The following is a 21,697-nucleotide window of genomic DNA, read 5'->3' on the forward strand; positions in this document are numbered from 1 at the left end:
AGTGTACTTACACATGTTAAAATGAGAAGAGGCCATTAAATGATTCAGTGTAATTGAAAAAGAATTACTAAAGAGAGAAATTTCAAAGGAAAACAACCTTTCTACTTTGAGAAAATGGTCTTCATCATATTGAGCAGTGTTTTTTACACTGCACCTATAACATTATTATTTCAGATCTGTGGAGAAGGTTGTGTTGAGTAAACTGCTTACTGTGCAGTATGAAGACCTGAGTTGAGATTCCTGCCATACATATAAAAAGCTGGGTTCTGTGGCAGTTGCCTATAGCCCTAGTGGTAGGGTTATAGATCTCAGAGGTCTGCCAGGACATTCTGTCTAGCTATCAATGAGCTCCAGGGGCAGTGACAGATTCTGTCTAAAAAAAAAAAAAAGGTGGATAGGGACTGAGGAAGCTATTGATGCAAACTTCTGGACTTTATATGCATACATATGTGCACCCACACCTATATGTACACACACACACATGCACACATGCATATAATTTTATAACAGTTATAAAGTTGAAATGAGAACTCAAGCATTTATCTTGGGGTTTAGTCCTCCTGTCAGAACATCTCTGAATGGCTAGTAGTTGGTACTTCTATGTCTTTTAAGCTAATCTTAAATTTTCTTGAGCCCTTTTATATTATTTACTCTGAATAGAAGATTAGTCACTGAAAAGAATTAGTCGCTGAATGAGAATTATGGAAGTAAGATAAGTAAAAAAAAATGCCCAAATCTGTTTTTAGTTTTCTGATATTGATGAGTTTTGGTAAGTTACTCAATTTCGGGAGGACAGTGCATTTTCTTGACCTTTAAAAAATAGAAAGCAATCAACACAAGATTACCTAGGACCTTCTGACTACATTTCTATTGCTTTTGTTTTGGAATCTTGTGTTTCAGTAGCTAATGTTAAATATCCTGTCAAAGCTAAGGCCTCACTGAAAAACTCACTGTTATTAATGAACAGCAGGGTGGAGTGACTCCTCTCAGGTGAGCAGCCCAGAAAGAGACAGCGAGACTTTTAACAGTGGAGACTCTGGGCTAGGAGATTCTCGGAGCATGACCCCAGTGGATGTGCCAGTGACAAGCCCAGCAGCCGCCATCCTGCCAGTCCATATCTATCCCCTGCCTCAGCAAATGCGAGTTGCCTTCTCAGCTGCCAGAACATCCAATCTGGCTCCTGGAACTTTAGACCAACCTATTGTGTTTGATCTTCTCCTGAACAACTTGGGAGAGACCTTTGATCTTCAGCTTGGTAGATTCAATTGCCCAGTGAATGGCACTTACGTGTTCATTTTTCACATGCTAAAGCTGGCTGTGAATGTACCGCTGTATGTCAACCTGATGAAGAATGAGGAGGTCTTGGTGTCAGCCTATGCCAATGATGGTGCTCCAGACCATGAGACAGCAAGCAACCATGCCGTTCTCCAGCTCCTCCAGGGAGACCAGATATGGCTGCGCTTACACAGGGGAGCGATTTATGGAAGTAGCTGGAAATACTCTACATTTTCAGGCTATCTTCTTTATCAAGATTAAAATTCAGTTCAGAATAAAAGAATGAAGTTCTCACTAGTGGATCTAAGGAAAAGTAGTCCTTGCCCTAGTGATTGACTGGTTGGGAAAAATATTTTTGTTCCTAGAGAAAGAAGGAGGTCCTTACTTTTTTGTTTTCCATTTTATGTGAAGACTTTGAAACAGAATGATAATTAGCACTAACTTTATAAATTGTGATGTAGCCTTGCTAGTCACACAGCGAATGTGTATTGTTTGCACTTAATCCTGAACTGTGTTAATGGTCAGCTTACTGAATTGAATGCCTCAACTTCAGATAAGTTCCATGCCTCGTTGTGCCTCAATAAAATTTAAACTGCACCTCCATTTGTTTCTGTTTGCATAAACATTTGATTGAGAGTTAAGAATTTATCACTGACAACTCTGGAATTAATGGGTTCATGGTGCTAGACCTTTATATTGTCTAGGTTCTTCTAAGGTAATTTTTCTCTGATGAGTATCTAATTAAAAGATGGATGTAGCTGGGCAACGGTGGCACAAACCTTTAATCTCAGCACTTGGGAGGCAGAGGCAGATGGATCTCTGAGTTAGAGGCCAGTTTGGTCTACAGATCAAGTTCTAGAACAGCTAAGGCTATACAGGGAAACCCTGTTTCAAAAAACCAAAAAAACAACCAAACAAGATGGATCTTTTCCACTGGCCGAACTATATATTTTCCTGAACATATGACTTCCTTGCCATAGGGCATATTCTCCATTTAGCTACATTTTGTTGTCTGCTGTGTGTATTAAAACAAGGCATAGTAAGAGATGTACATGTGTACTCTGTTCTTTGTAAAATATTTGGTTTAATTGTATGGACAAAGTGCTGAGTAATCAAAAAGTTATTGTCAGAAGTACTTTGTTATAACATTTAGAAATATGTGAAGAACTGGAGAAATATTTTTGCTTATCAATTGATGCAGCTCATCTGCCAAGGCAGAAAATTGTTTTGATCTTTGATTTTCAAGTCCAGAACACAAAGTACATAGAGAAGGCACTGCTACTATTAAATATATGACTGACGGCAGATCAGTGCTCAGAAGCAGCTAGTTTATCAGGTCCATGAGGTCTTTCTCAAGCCTTTAGTTTATTTAGTTTTCCTCATCACCACACAATCAACATGTTTACAATATTGTTGGCAACTTTATTTTCTCCAGTTAAGTCCAATTAACAATAAATTTGCTGACTAGGTTGTCCCCTAGATGTCTGGAACTTCCTATGTATAACAAGTTGTCCAAGAACTTACAGAGATCTGCCTGTCTCTGCCTCCTGAGCTCTTAAATTACAGGTCCTAATGAGCTAATTTATTTGTCAGTTTTCCCTTGGCACTTGGGATTTGAACTGAAATTCTTATGATTGAACAGCAAGCATTTTACCCAATGAGCCATCTCTCCAGCAGAGATTAGGAATTTTAAAATGCCTTCCTTCTTTAATCAGGAAGTTTGTCACATTCTTTTGGGAAAGTCTGTTCAGGGATTCTGGTTATTTGTGCTATTTTAAGGACTACTGCCACTGACATTTATTAATATAGTACTAAAGTTCTTAAATGTACAAGCTGTGGCTCTCACCGGGCACCATGGTGCAGAGTCCTGCTGAGATAGGCCCTTTTAGAGGAGAGGTGCGCAAGCATAAGCTAAATAACAGTCACTGACAGATTACTTAATGTGGTTTTAAATGTGCTCTAGTAAACTTGTAAGATTTATTTGTTTTAAATTAGATGAGATCAAATGCATTCTGGGTGTTGTGGCCACAGACTATTGTGTTTTGAGACAGGGTCTCATATATTCTAGGCTGGCCTCAAACTTGTTCTGTATCTGAGTCTGGCCCTGCCATGATTCCTCTACTTCTACCACTTCCAGTGCACTATCCGGCCTGGCTCTAGGTAGTTTTCAGGTCTGAGCTATTAGCTTTCATTTTCTCTATACCATATGAACCACTAACAGATTAATAAGTGAGCTATTGTCCACCGACAGGGTAGACAGTTGGGTGATATTCTGTTTGGATGGCTAAGGTGTTAAATACTTAAATAGACTGTAGTGGCATTGCCCAAATAAACATTACTTTGGTATTTTAAACTGTAAGCATGCCAATTATTTTTACCCTGAGCCATAGCCCCTAGCAGAACCGTCCATGAGACATCTCTGGGTATAGAGCTGACATTTTCTCTTCCCATGCAAGCTTTTGTGAACGGGGATGTAGGTTTTCCATGGCAGTCTCTAGTTGAAGAAACTATCAAAGCACTCAGCTGGCATGTGCAAAAGCAGTCTCCATAACCCAGTCCAGTTTGCCTTGGATAGTGACTTCCTAAAAGCCATCAAAGCTAGAATTTTACAATCATTCTTGTCTTTCTATAGTTAACTTTTTATTCTTACCTAACCACACAATTCTGTTGGTTATACTCATGAGATGTTGCATACCCTTCTCACCCATGTTCCTATTTTGGCCATCCTGCTTCAGATCTCCATCACTCTTGTGTTCATTTATTTTCTTCCCTCAATACTTACAGATTGACACAGCCTCACACTGTATGTTGCGTAAGCAAAGACAGAATAAGGTAGCTTTCAGTTAAACACACCACATTTGTAACAATTAACTTACTGGGTATGCCTATGTTTATCTCATTAAGTCCTCATAACAGCTCTTAGACAGGATAGTCAAGTCAACAAAGTGAGGGCATTTTTAAATGTAGATATCCTTGTATGCAAAGTAATAAAAAAAATAGGGATGCATAATGAGCCATAGGTAAGTTAAATTACAGTTTAAGGCAAGTCATTTAAAGTGTGATGAGAGCAAAGTTTGAACTTACAGTTTTATGCTGACTTTTCCTGTTGTCTTTAGTTTAATAACATTGTCTTTAGTGAATATCCTAATTTGATTTCTATTGCTATAACAATAATTCTGACCAATAGCAACTTGGGGAGGAAAGGGTTTACTTTATTTTACAACTCTAGGTCACAGTCCATTATGAAGTAAGGGCAGGAACTTAAGGCAGGGACCTGGAGGTGGGAACTGAACTGCTATTGGCTTGCCCTCATGGCTTACTCACCTGCCAAAGAATGGCACTACATGTTGTGGGCTTGACCCTTTGGGCTCATGTCAATCTCTAATCAAAAAAATCATCACAGACTTGCTTATAGGTCAGTCTGATGGATGCATTTGAGGCTTTCCTCTTTACAGATGACCTTAGCTTGAGTCAAGTTGATAAAGGGCTAACCAGCACAATTGTGCTCCAAAGGTAGGAAAATTTTCATGGGAAAATTTGGCTTTTAAATTATGTATTTTAAGTTATTTAGAGACAATTATAGGACCACATGTAGTTGTAGGGAATAAGATGGATTCCATGAAATCTTACCCAGTTTCCTTTGACAATAACATGTTACAAAACTATAGCCCAATATCATAGCCAGAATGCCAGCACTGATAAGACATTTTGATCAGGTTATATTACGATAACTCTACCCACTTCCCTTATGTTCTCTCCAGTGTTAATCCTTTCTTTGATCATTGAATAGTATTTAAGGGATTATATATAGACAGTCCACATCAGTTTAAGGTTGGCACTCTCCTTATAGTTCTCTGCACATCTGTTCAAGTTGATGCGTGTTTCATTGCATCTTAGCTCCTTTCTGTTTCTATGATAAAACACTCTGACAAAAGTAACTTGGAGGGGAAAGGGTTTATTTGAGCTCACAATCCCAACTTACAGTCCATACTGCAGGGAAGTCAGCAATAGGAACTTAAAATGTCTAATCATGTCACATCCATTATAAAGAAGTAGAGAGGAAGAATTCATGCATTGTGCTTAGCTTGCTTTCTTTACTCACACATATCTGCTGGCCAATCACCTCCTCTCAGTCTTCTCTCAGCACTGGAACATCTGCCCTCCACTTCCTGCCCAGCTAGTGGATATCAGATCTTTATTACAGCCAATCAGATACAATTCTGGATTGCCTTAGGGAGGTGAGGAAGAATAAGTATTTACAAAATATGAGACAGGTGATGGGCTTGAATAGAATAGAATAGAATAGAATAGAATAGAATAGAATAGAATAGAATAGAAATAACAATACCAATGGAGGAGCTAGAGAAAGTACCCAAGGAGCTGAAGGGGTCTGCAACCCTATAGGTGGAACAACAATATGAACTAACCAGTACCCCTAGAGCTCGTGTCTCTAGCTGCATATATATCAGATGGCTTAGTCAGCCATCACTGGAAAGAGAAGCCCCTAGGTCTTGCAAACTTTATATGCCCCAGTACAGGGGAATGCCAGGACCAAGAAGTGGAAGTGGGTGGGTAGGGGAGCAGGTCGGGGGGAGGGTATAGGGAACTTTCAGGATAGCATTTGAAATGTAAATAAAATATCTAATAAAAAAAGAAAAAAGAAATAACAATACCAAGATCCTGCCAACATTTAGCTCTATGCTGGTATAGAATTAACAATTGAACATACAGAGACACACCTTCACACAATGTATCCCAATACCCACTGAAGAACAGTTGGCTTCTTTTCAGGTTTAGACTGTAAGAAATAGAGTTACACACACCCACATGTAGAGAGAATCTCTTGTAAGCACCACCTGTCAATAAAGAAGCCAATGGCCAATGAGGTGAGGCAGGAAATGGGAGATGTGACAGTGGTAGGAAGAGAGAGGATTCTGGGGAATAGTGAAAGTATAAAAGAGATTCAAGAGAGCAATGGGAAATGAACCAAGGAGATGGATGTAAACCAATAGGTAGATGAACTCAGGGTTATGCTGAAGAGATGTGAAGAAAGAAGCAGGCAGGACTGAAGTCGGGGAGATAACTAACCACATGGTAGACACAGAATAGTTTAAATGATTAAATAAGTTACATGTTGGGTAGAGAATGAACCAAAGATTATGGCCAAGGCATTTAATACTAATTAGTCTCCAAGTTGTCATTCTGGGAGCTGGGGCTGGGAAAGGAAAAATGGACTTAAAAATGATTTTAACAGCTGGTGCCCAAAGTGGGGTGCCACCTGTAGGCTTAGATTTTTCTCTAAACCTAGAAAATGCTTAAATGCTTCAACCTTCTAACCCACCAACTAGAGGTAGGGAGAAAAGAAGATACATAGGAAAGGGGGGTTGTGGACCTGTTTAGAAATAGTTCTTTGGGGGCAATTCCACTCTTCATTGTCAGAATTCCAGTAGTCCAGTACAATAGCAAACACCAAACATGAATCAGTAGTGGTAGTCCAGTACAATAGCAAATATCAAACACACATCCGTGGTCCAGTTCAATAGTAAATATCAAACATGAATCAGTAGCAGCTGCTCAATCCAGCGGAAACCACAAGGCTCTGCTGAATTGGCAGGAGGGGCAGGAGCAAGAATCAGCTGCAATACCACGAGAAGCTCTTTGGCACCTTTCTCTTTACGAAGGAAGACCAGCAAAGAAGGAAGCCCAGAGAAGCCCAGTGAAGTGTTGCAAGGTGTCTCAGTGTAAGAGTATCCTTTCACTATGGGATTCCACTTAGACTCTTTCCAAACATGATGTGTTGTTCAAGTGTCTGCCCCAGGGAAACATCACTTGCTTTCTCATGTGTCTGTTTCAGCAAAACATCCTCTCACAAGACAGCTTCCAGGAAAACATCACCTTACACACTGAGTTTCCAAAGAAACCAGAAATTTCCACTTCACCCATATACAAGTTTTTTTCTTTCCTCTCCTTTACTTTTGTTTCCTCTTCCCTCCAATCCATCTTCCAAGACATGTTTTCTCTGTCAGCCATGGCTGTCCATGGCTGTCCTAGAACTTGCTCTGTAGACCAGGCTGACCTGAAATTCACAGAGATCCACCTGCCCCTTCCTCCTGAGTGCAGAAATTAAAGGTGTGCACCACCATGCCTGGCTTCATGTACAAGTTATTATTATTATTATTATTATTATTATTTTAATAGCACTCTGTTCTAGGGCAAATGCTTAGAAGTGTGGCTGATGGCCCATGTGTTGGTCCCATGTTTTAGTTTTTCTTGGTTTTTGTTTTTTTGTTTGTTTTAAAGAAACGGATAAATTATTTTCCGTATTGTTTGTACTAGTTGGCATTCTGACCAGGAGTACCAGCTTTCAATGGTGCCACTGGCTTTTTTTTTTTTTTTAAATCTCTTCTCTTTATATTGAAATAACTGCTATAAAGTCTTTCCCTGTAGAGAGAATCTCTTATGTACTGTATGGTTGCATCACTTGTAAATTTAAGAAAAAAAAATAACACCTATGGCCCATAGGAAAGGGTAGAATAGAAGGTGAGATATCTAGTAGGTAGAAAGTATTCTGGGATAGAACCAGGCAGGGATCTATGCCTGGAACATGAAAGAGGTCAGAAGCACGGGACCTGAACCAAGGTAATCAGCCTTGTAGCAAAATGTAGATTAGAATAATGGATAATTAACTTATGAGCTAGTCAGGGAACAGTCAAAAGTTTATAGCCAAGGTGTTTGTACATATAATTAAGTCTCAGAGTCCTAACTCTGGGTGCTTGGGGTTAGGAGAAAAAACTTGTATTTAATATTCTCCCTACTCAAAAATCTTCTTTGAGAACATTCTGGTAGACATAATAGGCATTGGAACACATTTAGTTTAACTCAAGAGAATGTGGTTAAAACTTTGTCACATGTCTGTTAGGTTGATTCTATTGCTGTGAAAAAGACACCATAACCACAGCAACTTTTTTTTTTCAATTTTTTTCCTCTTTTAAAAAATGTATTTTATGTATGTGGGCACACTTGCTGTCTTCAGACACATCAGAAGACGGATACCCATTACAGAGGGTTGTGAGCCACCATGTGGTTGCTGAGAATTGAACTTAAGACCTCTGGAAGCATAGTCAGTGCTCTTAACCGAACTGTTGAGCCATCTCTCCAGTCCATCACAGCAACTCTTAACAAAGGAAAACATTTAACTGGGGGCTTGCATACACTTTGAGGGGCTTAGTCCATTATTATCATGGTAGTGAGAATGGCAGGCATGGCAAGCATGGCAAGCATGGTGCTGGAGGATAGATGAGAGCTACATTCTTATCTGCAGGCAGAGAGAATGAGACTGGGTCTGGAATGGGCTTTTGAGATTTCAAACCTCACACACTTCCTTCAATTAGGCCTTACCTCCTAATTCCTTCTAATCCTATCAGGCAGTTCCACTCTCTGGTGACTAGGCGTTTAAATATATGAGCCTATGGGAGCTGTACTTATTCAAACCACTAGTTAGAGTTATAGAAGTTGTGAAATACTTCAAGTAGAATGGATAGAAGAGAATGAGAAAAGAATCAAGGATAGAATCCTAAGCAGACTGTGTGTGTGAGTTGGGAGTACTTCTCTCTCTCTTTTCTTTTTCTTTTTTTCTTTTTCTTTTTCTTTTTTTGAGACAGTCTCACTAATTTATAGATCAGGCTGGCCTTGAATTTGCAGCAACCCTTTTCAACCTCCTTAGTGCTGAGATTGCAGGTGTGAGCTATCATACCCAGCAACAGACTTTTTTTTTTTAAAGAAAGGTACTGGAGAGATGGCTCTTTGGTTATGGGTAGTGGCTGCTCATCCAGAGGACCTAGGTTTAATTCCCAGTACCCATATGCTGGCTCACAGTGATCTATCCATCTATAACGCCAGTTCCAGGGGAACTGACATTTTCTTTTGGTCTCTTTGGGCACTGTGTGCATATACATATAATGCAGGCAAAATACTCATATGTGAAATAAGAAAAAATTAATAAACAGAATAAAGTAAAGGGCCAACCAAAAGGAGATAATTTAATATGAAGAATTGAATGAAAAACAGCTCCTCCATTTGGTCTCTAAAGGGACCAGTGCTGATCTTTACCTGTCAGTTTCAGTAGAAACAAAGCCAGAAGTGTGGGGACACCTGCTTGAATAGGAGATGGAAAGAAGAGAATTAGTGAAGAGCACTCATTGCAACAAAAGCTAAAAAATGAAGAATTAGCATTTGTGGTGGCTTGAATATGCTTGGCTTGGGGAGTGGCATTATAAGGAGGTGTGGCCTTGTTGGAGGAAGTGTGTCACTGTGGGTGTGGGCAATGAGACCATCCTAACCATGTGGGAGCCAGTCTTCTCCTAGTGACCTTTAGATAAAAATGTAGAACTCTCAGCCCTGCCTGTACCATGCCTTCTGGGACGCTGTCATGCTCCTCCCTTGATGAAAAATAATGGACTAAACCTCAGACCCAATTAAATGCTGTCCTTATAGAGTTGCTTAGGTCATGGTGTCTGTTCACATCAGTAAAACCCTAACTAAGACATCATTAGTTAAGGTTTTAAAGTTCTTCCTTTTTTTTAAATGTTTTTTATGTTTTTAAGTTGGTGTTTAGCTGTCTTGCCCAGGTAGGTGATTCTCTCACTCCATCTTTCTGTGCAGCTGGAAGGACTTAGAAATTGAAGTTGAGTTCCTTGGGGAGAAAGAGGTCGGACATCTAGGAAAAAAGAAATCTTAAGGAATTGTCAGCAAAGAACATGTAATAAATAGCCCAACTTTATTTTATTTTTATATCAATTTTTAAAAGATTTACTTTACAGGTATGATTGTTTTGCTTGATTGTATAACTGTGAATGCCTGGTACCTGATGAGGTCAGAAGAGGGCATTAGATTCTCTGGAACCAGTGTTATGAATGGTTTTGAGCCAACTTGTGGGTACTGAGAATCAATCCCAGGCCCTTTTGATAAGTGAGTCACCTCCCAGCCCACCAAATTTATTTTAATGAAAAAATATTTAAAATAGAGGTGGAGTTTATAGAGCCAGACTCTGGAGAAGATGGGAGAGATTCCATTCAGGATGTAGGGAATGAGGTGCACAGGGACACAGGTGAATCTGGGAATGGGTGGATGGAGCTGCCAGGGCTTTGCTCATTTTTGTAGGATTTTTTTTTTTTAAAGATGGAGTGGGGTACCTGAGAACATTCCTGAAGGATTCAGAACAGGTACTGAGGGAATGAGAGGGAATGCTGGTTAAAAACAAGGAGCAGGATTGATCACTGAGTATGAAGAGAAAAAGCTGTATTACAAACACGTGTTCTTTCCCTTAGACACACATAGTGTTATCAATGAGCCCAATAGGTCAAAGGTACTCTTCAGTAGTTGAGTTGGAAAGCAGGAAATGATGTGTAGTCAGGAATGAATAGTTCAATAGTAGAGGAATGAGTGAGTTGGAGAACAAGTGTAAAATTTTAAAGGGAAAGTCAGGAGAATAGGCTTTAAGTAGAAAAGAGGACATTGAAGTGAGGCTCATGGCTGGAATATCAGCACTTGGCTGAAGCAGCAGGATTGCCCCAAGTTTGAGACCCGCCTGGGCTATGAAGAGAGATCTTGTATCAAAAACAGTGAAAAAGGTTTGTAATAATGTTTTTGCAACCTACTTTAATAAGAGTTCACCCTCTCCCCATCACCCAGCAGAAGTAGTGGAAGAGAAAAGTTATTAGGGTACGGGGAGAGTGAACCTGTTCAGCAGTATTTCTTTGGGGGTGAGCTTGATCTTTCTCAGTAGTTTAGTCCTGTAGCAAACACCAAATAAGACTCAGCAGCTGCAGACCAGTCCTCTAGGCAGGCAGACACTAGGCAGGAACCAGAAGCTGTAGTTCAATCCTGAAGAAATTGCCAGGTTCACCAGCGGAAGCTACTAGCTGCTGCAGGAACTTTACAAGCAGTTCTTGGACGAGTTTTTCTCAGTGCTGGTGTTACCACAAGTTGAACACAACAATAGAAGGCTCATAGAGTGTTAGCGAGGCAAAGCAAACCAACGCTCATTGCTTGTTTCCCACTGTCTTTGGGGGTCATATTTATACTCCTTCATCAGGCATCCTTTCATGTGTTTGCTATATCAAGACATCCTTTCACCTGTGTCTGCTAGAGGAAAAAAACATTTTCCTGTGTCTGCTCCAGCAAAATATTCTTTTACCTGTGTCTGCTTTAGCACTGACATCTACCTATGTGCCCCAGCAAACCATCATTTGACATAACTTTCCAAAGAAACTAGATGTTTCCACTCAAGGGTCTATTAGAGTTGATATCATAAGTAAAGGAAATTGGGGGTGCAGGTAGCAAAGGTAACGTTTCAAATTGAGAATGCATTTTGCATTCTGATGGCTGTGTGCATAATGGACTGAAATGGGCATTGCTGGAAGCAATCAGTCATATATCATACATCCTGTCTCATTTTCTACACTGTTCTTAAAACCCAGTTAATTGAACCAATACATCTTAATTATATGCTCCTTGGAGGATCACATCTCAGCAGCATTTGCCCACAGTCATCTTTACTTTATGTTTTTAGAATCTTTTGCGTTCACAGAGGGAAATTTTGCTGATATTTGTATGCTTTGTAGTTGTAGATGGAAACAGTGTAACCCTTCTTGCCTTTCACAGTGAAAGTCTGGACATTTTGGGCATTTTTGGTCATATAGTTTCCTTGACTACTGCATTTTTGTGTTTTTACACTCTAAAGAGAAACACACACACACTTGATTATCTATTAGATTTTGAGTTTTCATACATACAAACCTTGTTTGTATTTTGTTATTATAACATGGTGCCTGTCTGTAAACATTTTTAACAAATGCTCAAAGAATGAATGGCAGGATAAAGGGTGGCGCTCAAACATTAAAGGAAAACCTCTTCTGTAAGCTACGTAAGTTCAGGATTCCAGCAAGTTTGTCTTGAAACAGCTCAGCTGTGATGTTCAGAGTTCTCAAACAAAAAGTACCACTCCCTTTAGATATGCCTAATTTGTAGCAACTGTAAGTAGATGCCAGGCCAATTAATTTACTTTGGTCACACCAGTGGGTGGACAAGCTAGGATTTTCGTACGGCATCATGGCGGCCGTCTGCGGGAGTCTGGTGTATGGAACAAACCAGAGCGACTTCCTGTAGCAGCACCGCTGTGCAATGAATGCCGGCTCCTGAGACGAGCATCATGGCGTCTCTGGCGGGTGCGGGTCAGTGCAGCACTCCAGGGGAACAGGCAGCCGTAAAGGAGTCTCCGCTTCCTCTTCCACCTCCCACCGGCTGTCGTAAAAGGTGAATGGAGAGAGAGTTGTCGGGGGAAAGGAGGGAGGACAGGGGGCGCGGAGTCAGAGTGGCGCAGCAAGTAGCTGCAGGTGGTGGTGGCAGCGGCAGGGGGTGGGGGTGAGGTGGTCCCCTGGGGCAGAGGGGGCCAAAAAGAGCCAGGAGACATCCCGGTTGCAACCCGGCCTGCTGGCTCTGGGACCCGAGCTCCCGCCCGCGGACATGGACCTCAATCGGATCATCCAGGCGCTGAAGGGCACTATCGACCCAAAGCTGAGGATTGCAGCTGAGACGGAGCTTAACCAGGTGAGCGAGGGGCTGCCTCTCTTTCTCTTTTTCCTACTCTTCTCCCTTCTCTCCCTCTCTCCTCCAACCCCAGCCTGAGACCAGGACCCCTGCGGAGCAACTGGAGCACCTGTTGGCTATCTGTCCTTTCTTGGTGCACTTGCTCAGCCCTCTTGGACACATAGCACAAAGAAGCTACGAAACCTTTGATAGTGGTCTTTGGGTGTGTTTTCTTTTCCTTTAATGCGCTTACGTGGAGACGCGGTGGGAAAATTCACCAAAGCTAAGCTAGCTTTTCTCCGGACCCGCCCTTTTCAGGTGTTGCTGTTGGAAACCCTGCCCCTCGCCTGCTTCTGGCGGTGGCAGTGTGGATCATGGCACAGTATTGCTGGAGCGCTGGGCAGCACTGTCCGAGAGAGTTCTAGGAAGGGCACGCGGTTTCCCCGAACCATTTCAAAGATTGGGCCGGCCAGTAATGCAATATTTGAGGCATTTCTTTGGAGTACTGAAATGTGTGTGACTTTCCTTTAGCAGCTTTCCATTTTTCTAAGGAGTCTAGACATTCATTGTTCCAGTGTTACTCCCAGAATTTCTCGTCTTTTTTTGTCCATACCATACTTCTCCCTCCTCCTTTTTTTTTTTTTCTTTCATTTCAGAGACAGGGTTTCACTGTGTAGTTCTGGTTAACCTGGAATCTGGAATTCTGTGTTAAACAGGCTGGCTTGGAACTCATAAATCTGCCTGTTGCTTCTGCCTCTGCCTCTAGTCTGCTGGGATTAAAGGTGTGTGTTACCACATCTGGCCCAACCTTTCAGAATTGTAATATCACAAGCTCTGGTTCTGCTCATGTAAGAGGGACCATCATCCTCTTACTAAAATGTACAAATTAAAATTTCCTTACATGGCTTGACAGTTGAGCTTGCTACAAGTGTGAAGGGATATTCCTTAATTAGTGGATCTTGAGGGGTTGCTAAGACCAGTGGCCTATGCTTCTCTGAAAACTGTTGGGTATGCAAATTATGGGCTTCATCTCTGATGTAAAGAATCTGAAAACCTGGGAATAGAAACAAGTGGCTCCCTAGGCAATTCTGTGCCTCCTAAAGTATAAGGATTCTTCTTGACCAGTGTGTTTGCCCTAGTAGAGGTTTGTTTTTGTTTTAAAATAAAAGATGTTTTGAATCTTGAAAGAGAAATATTAACTGACAATCTGTGGCCTTTGAGTTTGAGGTACACGTGAATCCAGGATCCTCAAGAGGTAAGAACGAAAGTCGAGACCCTGTTAATATCTATCTGGCTCGGCTGTAGAGTGTTCAACCAAGAATTCCTGAGGCCCTACCTATATGATTTCCAACTCTGCTCAGTCCTGTAATCCTAACACACACAAGGTTTTGTTGAATTGAATGGCCAAAAAGGATGCTTTGATGTCTCAAAAAGGAAAGGACTGTCACCCCAGAATAAGAGACACTTAGTGTCAGTATCTGTCCCAGACTTTGTAGAATACTGTCTAGAGTAACAGTTATCAGGGTTTAGTTAATAAGAATGCCATAAGGGCTAGGCTTGCATCCTGCTGCTGTGCACTGGGAGGCTGCCTGCTTGACACTGCGTTTACCACAGGACCAGATGTCCCTTTGATAGTGTTAATACGGAACATTGGTGCCATGTTATACTTTCTGCCCATAGCCTAACCTTGCTTTTTCCTGATTTGTCAACACATGAGTGCAGTTGATATTATGGAAACAGAAAAGATTTGAAGCCTGTAGAACCAGGAGAGGTTCAATCCTGTGTTCTCTTCATATTAATTTAATCCAAATTCTGTCTCATCAGAAGATCGTTTTCCTTGTTACTTGTAGTTTGTTTTACAGTGGGAGGCCCTAAGCTCATCTCCAGCACCATAAAAATCAAACCAAAACAGGATAACGTTGCTGCGTCATTCACTTAGCATTTATATCTGGTACAGCGTTTTGGATTGTAATAGGCTTTCAGTAAGTTTTTGTACTTGAAGTAGAAGACCTAGATTTGATGCTGGGTATTGCATGCTTGTCCCTTAGCACCCCTGTGTCATCCAGCTTTGCTTGCATGAATGAATAGGTATCTACTGTATGAGATACATATGTAAATATGAGATGGATGCTGGTGTTAGCTGTGTAGACCAGGCTGGTGTTAATTTCACTCTGTAGACCGGGTGATTTCGAATTCAGAGATCTACCTGTCTCTGCCCCCAAGTGCTGGGATTAAAGGCGTATGGCGCCATAGCCAGCTAAAAGGTTTATTCTTGGTTATATAAAAAAATTAAGCATACATATATATATAAATAATGTGTGTGGGTATGTGCACCTGAATGCAGGTGGCTGCAGAGGTCAGAGGCCTTTGGATTTTTGGAGTCAGGTCTTTTGAAGTTGGAATTGCAGGCAGTTGTGAGCCACCTAATGTGGATACTGGGAACTGAACTCAGGTGCTCTGCACTCTTAATGGCTTAGCTCTCTCTTCTTTTTCCAAATTTGTTTGAATCAGGATCTCATGCAGACCAGGCTTAAAAAATTGCTTTTGTTTCATTTAAGTTTGTTTATTTTTTAAAAAAATTCTGTGTATGGATATGGGTATGTGCATGTGTGTGTAGGTGCCTGTGGAGGCCAGTGTCATCAGAACCCATGGAGCTTGAGTTACAGCACCTATGAGCGGCTTGACATAGGTGCTGGGAACTGAGCTTAGGTCCTCTGAAAGAGTGGTAGATGCTTATAACTTCTGAGTTCTCTCTCTCCAAAGCCCCAGATTTAAAAAAATATTTATTCTTTTATCATGTTTATGGATGGGGGTGCCTGCAGAGACCAGAAGGGGGCTTAGATTCTCTGGAATTGGAGATAGGGGTGTCTGAGCCACCTGGTGTGGGTATTGGGAACTGAGCTTGGGTGCTGTGGAAGAACAGCAGGTGCTGCTAATCACTGCCTTCCCCTACCAGATCCCCACACCTGCTTTTAAAAAACTAGATTTTTTTTTTTATGGTTTTAGTGATAGATAAAAAGGAATCCACCTCCTTTCTTTCTTTCTTTCTTTCTTTTCTTTTCTTTTCTTTTTTTTTTTTGAGATAGAGTAGACCTTCCTTATTGTGGTGAGTATTATTTGGGGGTTTCTACCTTACCTTAGAAGCATTTAGTTCCCAAATAAAAGACACAAAACTTTTATATTTATAGTAATCCTTAAAGCCCTAGAGCAGAGCAGGTATCAACCCTCTTATTTTGTCTATTTCCCTGTCAATAACCCTGAGAAACCATTTGCCATGTTCCCTCTGGGTAGTTCCTACTCCAACAGGCCAGCCCTCATGGCCATGTACTCATGATCCACCTACCCCAAGGTGACTTCTTCCTTCTCTCTCGTCCCCTCATAGTCCCTGCCTCAGATCCCAAGCCTGGGAATCAAAGCCCTGCCTTCCTCTCTTCTGACCAGTTACAGGCTGTGGGCATTTTTATTAACCAATCATGGATAGCTAGTGTGTGTGTATGTGTGTTGGGGGGTGGTTGGGTGGTTTATATAACAAAAGCTGGTATACAAGAGGATCTGCTTGTCTTGGAGCAACCAAACCTTAGGGTGCAGAATTTAGCATTTGATTACAAGTAGCATCAAACTAACCCACTAAACTCCTGGCATGGAACTCTACTTCTGCACCATGAGTGGCGGGATTAAAGTGTATATACCACCACACCTAGCTGGAAAGTTTTTAAAAAAAGGTTAGTACAGTAGTGGTAGCACATGCCTTTATTTCCAGCACTCAGGGGGCAAAGGAGGGTGGATCTCTGAGTTCAAGGCCAGTCTGACCAACAGAGTGAGCTGCATCGCACTATAGCCAGGGCTACACAGAGAAACCCTGTTTCTAAAAACAAAACAAGCAAATGAATTGGGGCTGGAGAGACAGATTAGCATTTAAAAGCTTTGGACACTTTTCCAGAGGACCTGAGTTTTCTTCCCAGCACCCATATGGTGGCTCACTACCATATATAATTCCAGTTCCAGGGAATCTGACTCCCTCTTCATGATACACAGACATACATGTAAGCAAAATCACTCATACACACAAAATAGATAAATAAAAATTAAAAAACATTGATTGGGCTGGCAAAAGGACTTAATGGCTAAAGGTGTTTGCCTTCCAAGCCTGATGACCAGTGGTTGATCCTTGGAACTCATGTAAAGATAGAGAGAAGACTACACACACACACGAGAAAGAAAGGAAGGAAAAAAAGGAAAGAAAGAGAAAATATTACTAACCTAAGTTATGTCTCAAAGGATAACATTGCCCATATAGGCACTTCTTGACTTCTATATGGGCACATTGCCCATATAGGAGAAGTCAAGCTGAATGGACTGGTTTCCTTACTTGAGAATTTATGAAACTTTTGGGAATATCAGTGTCATGAAATCTAATAGGGTGGGGTGTACCAGGTGGGCCCATGCCAAGATGCCCTCCTGGGAAATCTTGCCATGCAACAGACCTAATATAAAGGAGGTTTATTTGGGGGAAGGGGAGGGAGGTACGGGGTAGAGACAGACAAACGGGAGAAGGGCCATGAGGGCAGAGAAGCCGAGTCAGAGAAGTACAGAAAGAAGAACAGAAAGAGAGAGAGAGAGAGAGAGAGAGAGAGAGAGAGGGAGGGAGGGAGGGAGGGAGAGAGAGAGAGAGAGAGAGAGAGAGAGAGAGAGAGAGAGAGAGAGAGAGAGAGAGAGAGAGAGAGAGAGAGAGAGAGAGAGGAGACTGGCTGGGAACACGTGGGAACAGAGAGAGAAAAAGCTAGGGTGGTGATTATTCCTTTTATATGCCACACCTGGCTGCAGCAGCAGGTATTGGAGACAGGTGATGATGTAAGCTGTTGCTAGGTCCCTGGGAGATGGCTAGCGGAAACTGCTTGTAAGTTAACAGTCAAGCAGAGCTCCAGGCTAGGGTGAGGGATGGTATGATTCTAGATACATATGTAAATATGGTCAGAAGGAATGGGGTTCTGTCTTACTGGTGTCCAGAGTAAACAGCCTATGGGTGTACAGGATGAACAGGAAGTCATTAGCATGGATTCCTGAGGCACTATGATACTGAGAAGACTGTGCCTAGCAATGCCTGTCCTCTGCTGTCTGTGCCACAATGGCTCTCTTTGGACTAGCTTTTCTCTCTAGTACTTGTCATTTTTTTTTTTTTTTAATTTAAAAACATGATTCTGTCTTTATTCCCCCTGTGTTGGGCTTCTGTTTTCTGAAGATGACATTTTGTTTTCTGATTGTCAAAAGTGCATATCAAGAAAATTAAAGCTCAGGTAATCTGTGAGGAAACAATTGTGGTGAGTAGCTTATATGAGTTGCTTTTCTTCTTCTAGTAAGAAAATGCCTGATAAAAGCAGTTTAAGGGAGGAAGGGTTTGCTTTGGCTCACAGTGTGAGGGTGTAGTTCATCATGGTGGTGAAGGCATGGTATTAAGAGCGTTAGACAGCTGGTTACATTGTAACCAGGACAGTTGGTTAGGTTACATTGTATCCACAGTAAGGACTCAGAGGGAGATGGATGCTGGTGTTAGCTGGCTTTCTTCTTTTTCTTCAATCCAAGACCCTACTTGTAAGGAGCATCATCCCATGTCACTTAACTACAAATTCTTTCACAGATAAGTTCAGAGGCTTGTCTCGGAGGTGATTCTAGATCTTGTTAAGGTAGCACTATTGTCTTACCATAGAGGTCAAATAAAAGGTTTAGATTGCAATCCCGTTAATATCTCATAGAGTTGATTAATAAAAAAAATGAAATTTCCCCTTTCAAAGGATAAAGGGTATAAGAAATTTGTAGGGCTGGCAAGATGGCTCAGTGGTTAAGAGAGCCGACTGCTCTTCCAAAGGTCCCGAGTTCAAATCCCAGCAACCACATGGTGGCTCACAACCATCCCTAACGAAATCTGATGCCCTCTTCTGGAGTGTCTGAAGACAGCTACAGTGTACTTACATATAACAAATAAATAAACCTTAAAAAAAAGAAATTTGTAGAAGAAATAGTCAACAGAAAGGACTTTGAGTAACAGAAGACATATCATTTAAAATAGTAATAAGGTGTTAAGGTTTCACAGGTCTTTATGGTAGGTGAATGAATACTTATGTGCTGCTGTTTAGAGAGTTACCTGAAGACTTTCTGGAGAGCATTTTGGGAATATATGTCAAACATAAAACTACTCACATTTTTATTCATTAGTTATAAGGATTTTTTTTTAACTTAAAATATTTTCATAATCTTCATTTTACTTCAGAATTTATCTTATGTTAAAAGCCTTTCTTTATGCTGGACAGTAGAGGTACACATCTTTAATCCTAGCACTCGGGAGGCAGAGGTAGGCGGATTTCTGAGTTCGAGGCCAGCCTGGTCTACAGAGTGAGTTCCAGAACAGTCAGGGCTATACAGAGAAACCCTGTCTCGAAAAACCAAAAAAAAAAAAAAAAAAAAAAAAAAGAAAAGAAGGAGTTCTAAGGCTACACAGAGAAACCCTAACTCAAAAAATGACCAATAAATAAATAAATAAATAACAAAAAAGTTTTTGTAATGGTGCTAGTAGCTGTTCAGAATGCCTCGTTTTTTACAAAGCATTTCTTTGTAATTTCAGTCCTACAAGATTATTAATTTTGCCCCCAGCTTGCTTCGGATCATAGTCTCTGACCATGTGGAGTTCCCTGTGCGTCAGGCAGGTAAGTTGCATTTTCAAGTCAATCTAAATAGTTTCAATGTACTGTATAGGACCTGTACAAGAACATGACAGCTAAAATTCCAGCATTGATCCAGGAATGACCCTTACGGCCCCCAACCCTATTGGAAGAGCTGCTGGCAGTTGATGGCTGCTGAAGGAGAGTCACTCTCCTTTGGTGATGTGGCTGATGGTAAGAAGCTCACGCCTCAGTGGATGGTCACACACTCAGGTTCTTAGGGCATCACTGATTTGACTCAGGGTTACTAATAATAACAGTAAAAATAAAGAGGAAATGAAGATTGGATGGATATACCATAGGGATCACTAGGGGAGTTGAAGGGAGGCAGTGGTGTATTGATATGATCAATATACATTATCTAAATATAACATTCAAGGAATAAAAATATAATTTAAAAATATGTATTCAAAAGTCTCTTGAAAAATTAGGAAGAACACATGAAATACTTCTAAGACATTTTCTTTTCTCTTGAAAAGTTAGTGGTAAATACTGAGTTCTCACTGCTACTCTAGTTTTTTTTGGGTTTTTTTGGTTATTTTATTCTCTGCTTTCATCTATCCATCAGTTCCTTGCCTTTCTAACATTGCTGTTTTCCATTTTGCTTTTCTACTTTTAATAATTTATCTCTCTAATTTGTTATGATCCCAATAGCATTACCATAGGTCACTTAGATTAAGACCACAGATTTATAGATCTGAGTTCTAGTGGCATTTGTGTCAACTCACAGATGTAGTGTATTGCTTGGACTTTTTTCTTTTCTTTTTTTTTTTTTTTTTTTCAGAGACAGGGTTTCTCTGTGTCATAGCCTTGGCCTCAAACTTACAGAAATCTGCCTACCTCTGCCTCCCCAGGGCTGGGATTAAAGGTGTGTGACACCACCATGCGACTTTGAATGGATGTTTGAATGGGGACCAGAACTTTTTCTCTCTTTCCTTCCTTCTCTTCCCCTTTCTCTCCCTCCCTTTCCTTTTCTTTTTTTTAATTAGTACCAGGAAGTAGACTTTTTGTTTTAAATATGAAGCTTATTTATATGTCTGATGTATATCTTCTTCCCTTATCCCTTTCATCTAGTCTAGGTGGGCTTTGATCTTTCTGTCTCTGCCTTTCAAGTTCTGGGCTTCTATGCGTGTACTACCATGTTTAGCTTTTTTTTTTATTGCATGAGTAGTCTTACCCAGTCACATTATAGAATAGAATAATCATACTGAGGTAAATGAGATACTTAGTTCATAGCTTGGTTTAAAACACATACACATTCTCACATATATGCATGCTTACCATGCTGTAAAGTTTTTTTTTTTTTTTAACTTAAACACATTGAAATCCTAGGTGCATCAAAATGTATGAAAGAGGGCTTATAGGATATCAAGTTCATAATTTAGTTAAATTTTGGTCACATTTTAACCAATACAGAACATGTATTTCTTCAATGGTGAAATGCTTTTATTATCCATGTTTAATTCATAGTAAAATTGAAGTAGAAGAAACTTTGCTGGGAGCAGAAAGGAAAGAGAAAGCTGGGGCGCTCTTCGGAAACATGTCTGTCTTTATACACGTTTGAGAATATGTGTTTATACTAAGTATTAAACTGGAATGGTTAAAAAACTTCATATTCTTTTTTTTCTCTTTCCTCTCTTTGAGACAAGATCTCAACTTTGAGTTGATTATATAGCTCAGATTGGCTTTAGACTTGAAGCAGTCTTTCTTTCTCAACTTCCGCATGTGCTGGGGTTAAGGCAGTGCATCACTATGTCTAGCCACATCTCTTATTACACTGGGGAGCTAGCTCAGTGGATGAAATGCACGAGTGAGGATCCACGTTCTGATTCCCAGAACCTGCATGACAGCCAGCCATACCTGGTGGCCTCCTGTAATCCTATCACCCAAAGGCAATGTTGGTTTCTTAGAGCAAGATGACTAGCCCAGAGTTGGCCTCCACATCCAGCTCAGCTCCTGCCTTAGTAAATAAGTTGATAGTAATCAAGAAGAAACTCTGGGCCTCTACATGCATGCATGTGCATACACAATCCCTCCTCCCTCACATGCTCCCACACACATGTGAATATGCATGTATACACATACCACAAACATACACCAAACAAAATAAAGCAGTCTCATAG

General features: G+C 40.8%; 2 protein-coding genes across 8 annotated transcripts in view; both read left to right on the forward strand.

Moving 5' to 3' along the window:
* Window positions 1–1,876, forward strand: part of Caprin2 (caprin family member 2) — a 57,484-nt gene extending 55,608 nt beyond the window's left edge. For 3 of the 5 annotated variants that reach the window (XM_085839755.1, XM_085839753.1, XM_085839754.1), the window contains exon 19: window positions 968–1,876. In XM_085839755.1, the coding sequence (XP_085695881.1) occupies window positions 968–1,536 (569 nt within the window). In that variant the 3' untranslated portion in view covers window positions 1,537–1,876. The remainder of the gene's footprint in view (window positions 1–967) is intronic. The other 2 variants (XM_085839756.1, XM_085839757.1) reach the window with 1 other exon arrangement.
* A 10,700-nt stretch (window positions 1,877–12,576) lies between these two features.
* The window catches only part of Ipo8 (importin 8), a 62,157-nt gene continuing 53,036 nt past the window's right edge, over window positions 12,577–21,697 (forward strand). For 2 of the 3 annotated variants that reach the window (XM_021164775.3, XM_021164776.3), the window contains exons 1-2: window positions 12,577–12,882; window positions 19,478–19,559. In XM_021164775.3, coding sequence (XP_021020434.1) covers window positions 12,799–12,882; window positions 19,478–19,559 — 166 coding nt within the window. In that variant the 5' untranslated portion in view covers window positions 12,577–12,798. The remainder of the gene's footprint in view (window positions 12,883–19,477; window positions 19,560–21,697) is intronic. The other variant, XM_029478481.2, reaches the window with a different exon arrangement.

The sequence above is a fragment of the Mus caroli genome, unplaced genomic scaffold (assembly GCF_978045245.1).
Source record: "Mus caroli unplaced genomic scaffold, Mus_caroli_1 scaffold_7, whole genome shotgun sequence".
Classification (NCBI taxonomy): Eukaryota; Metazoa; Chordata; class Mammalia; order Rodentia; family Muridae; genus Mus; species Mus caroli.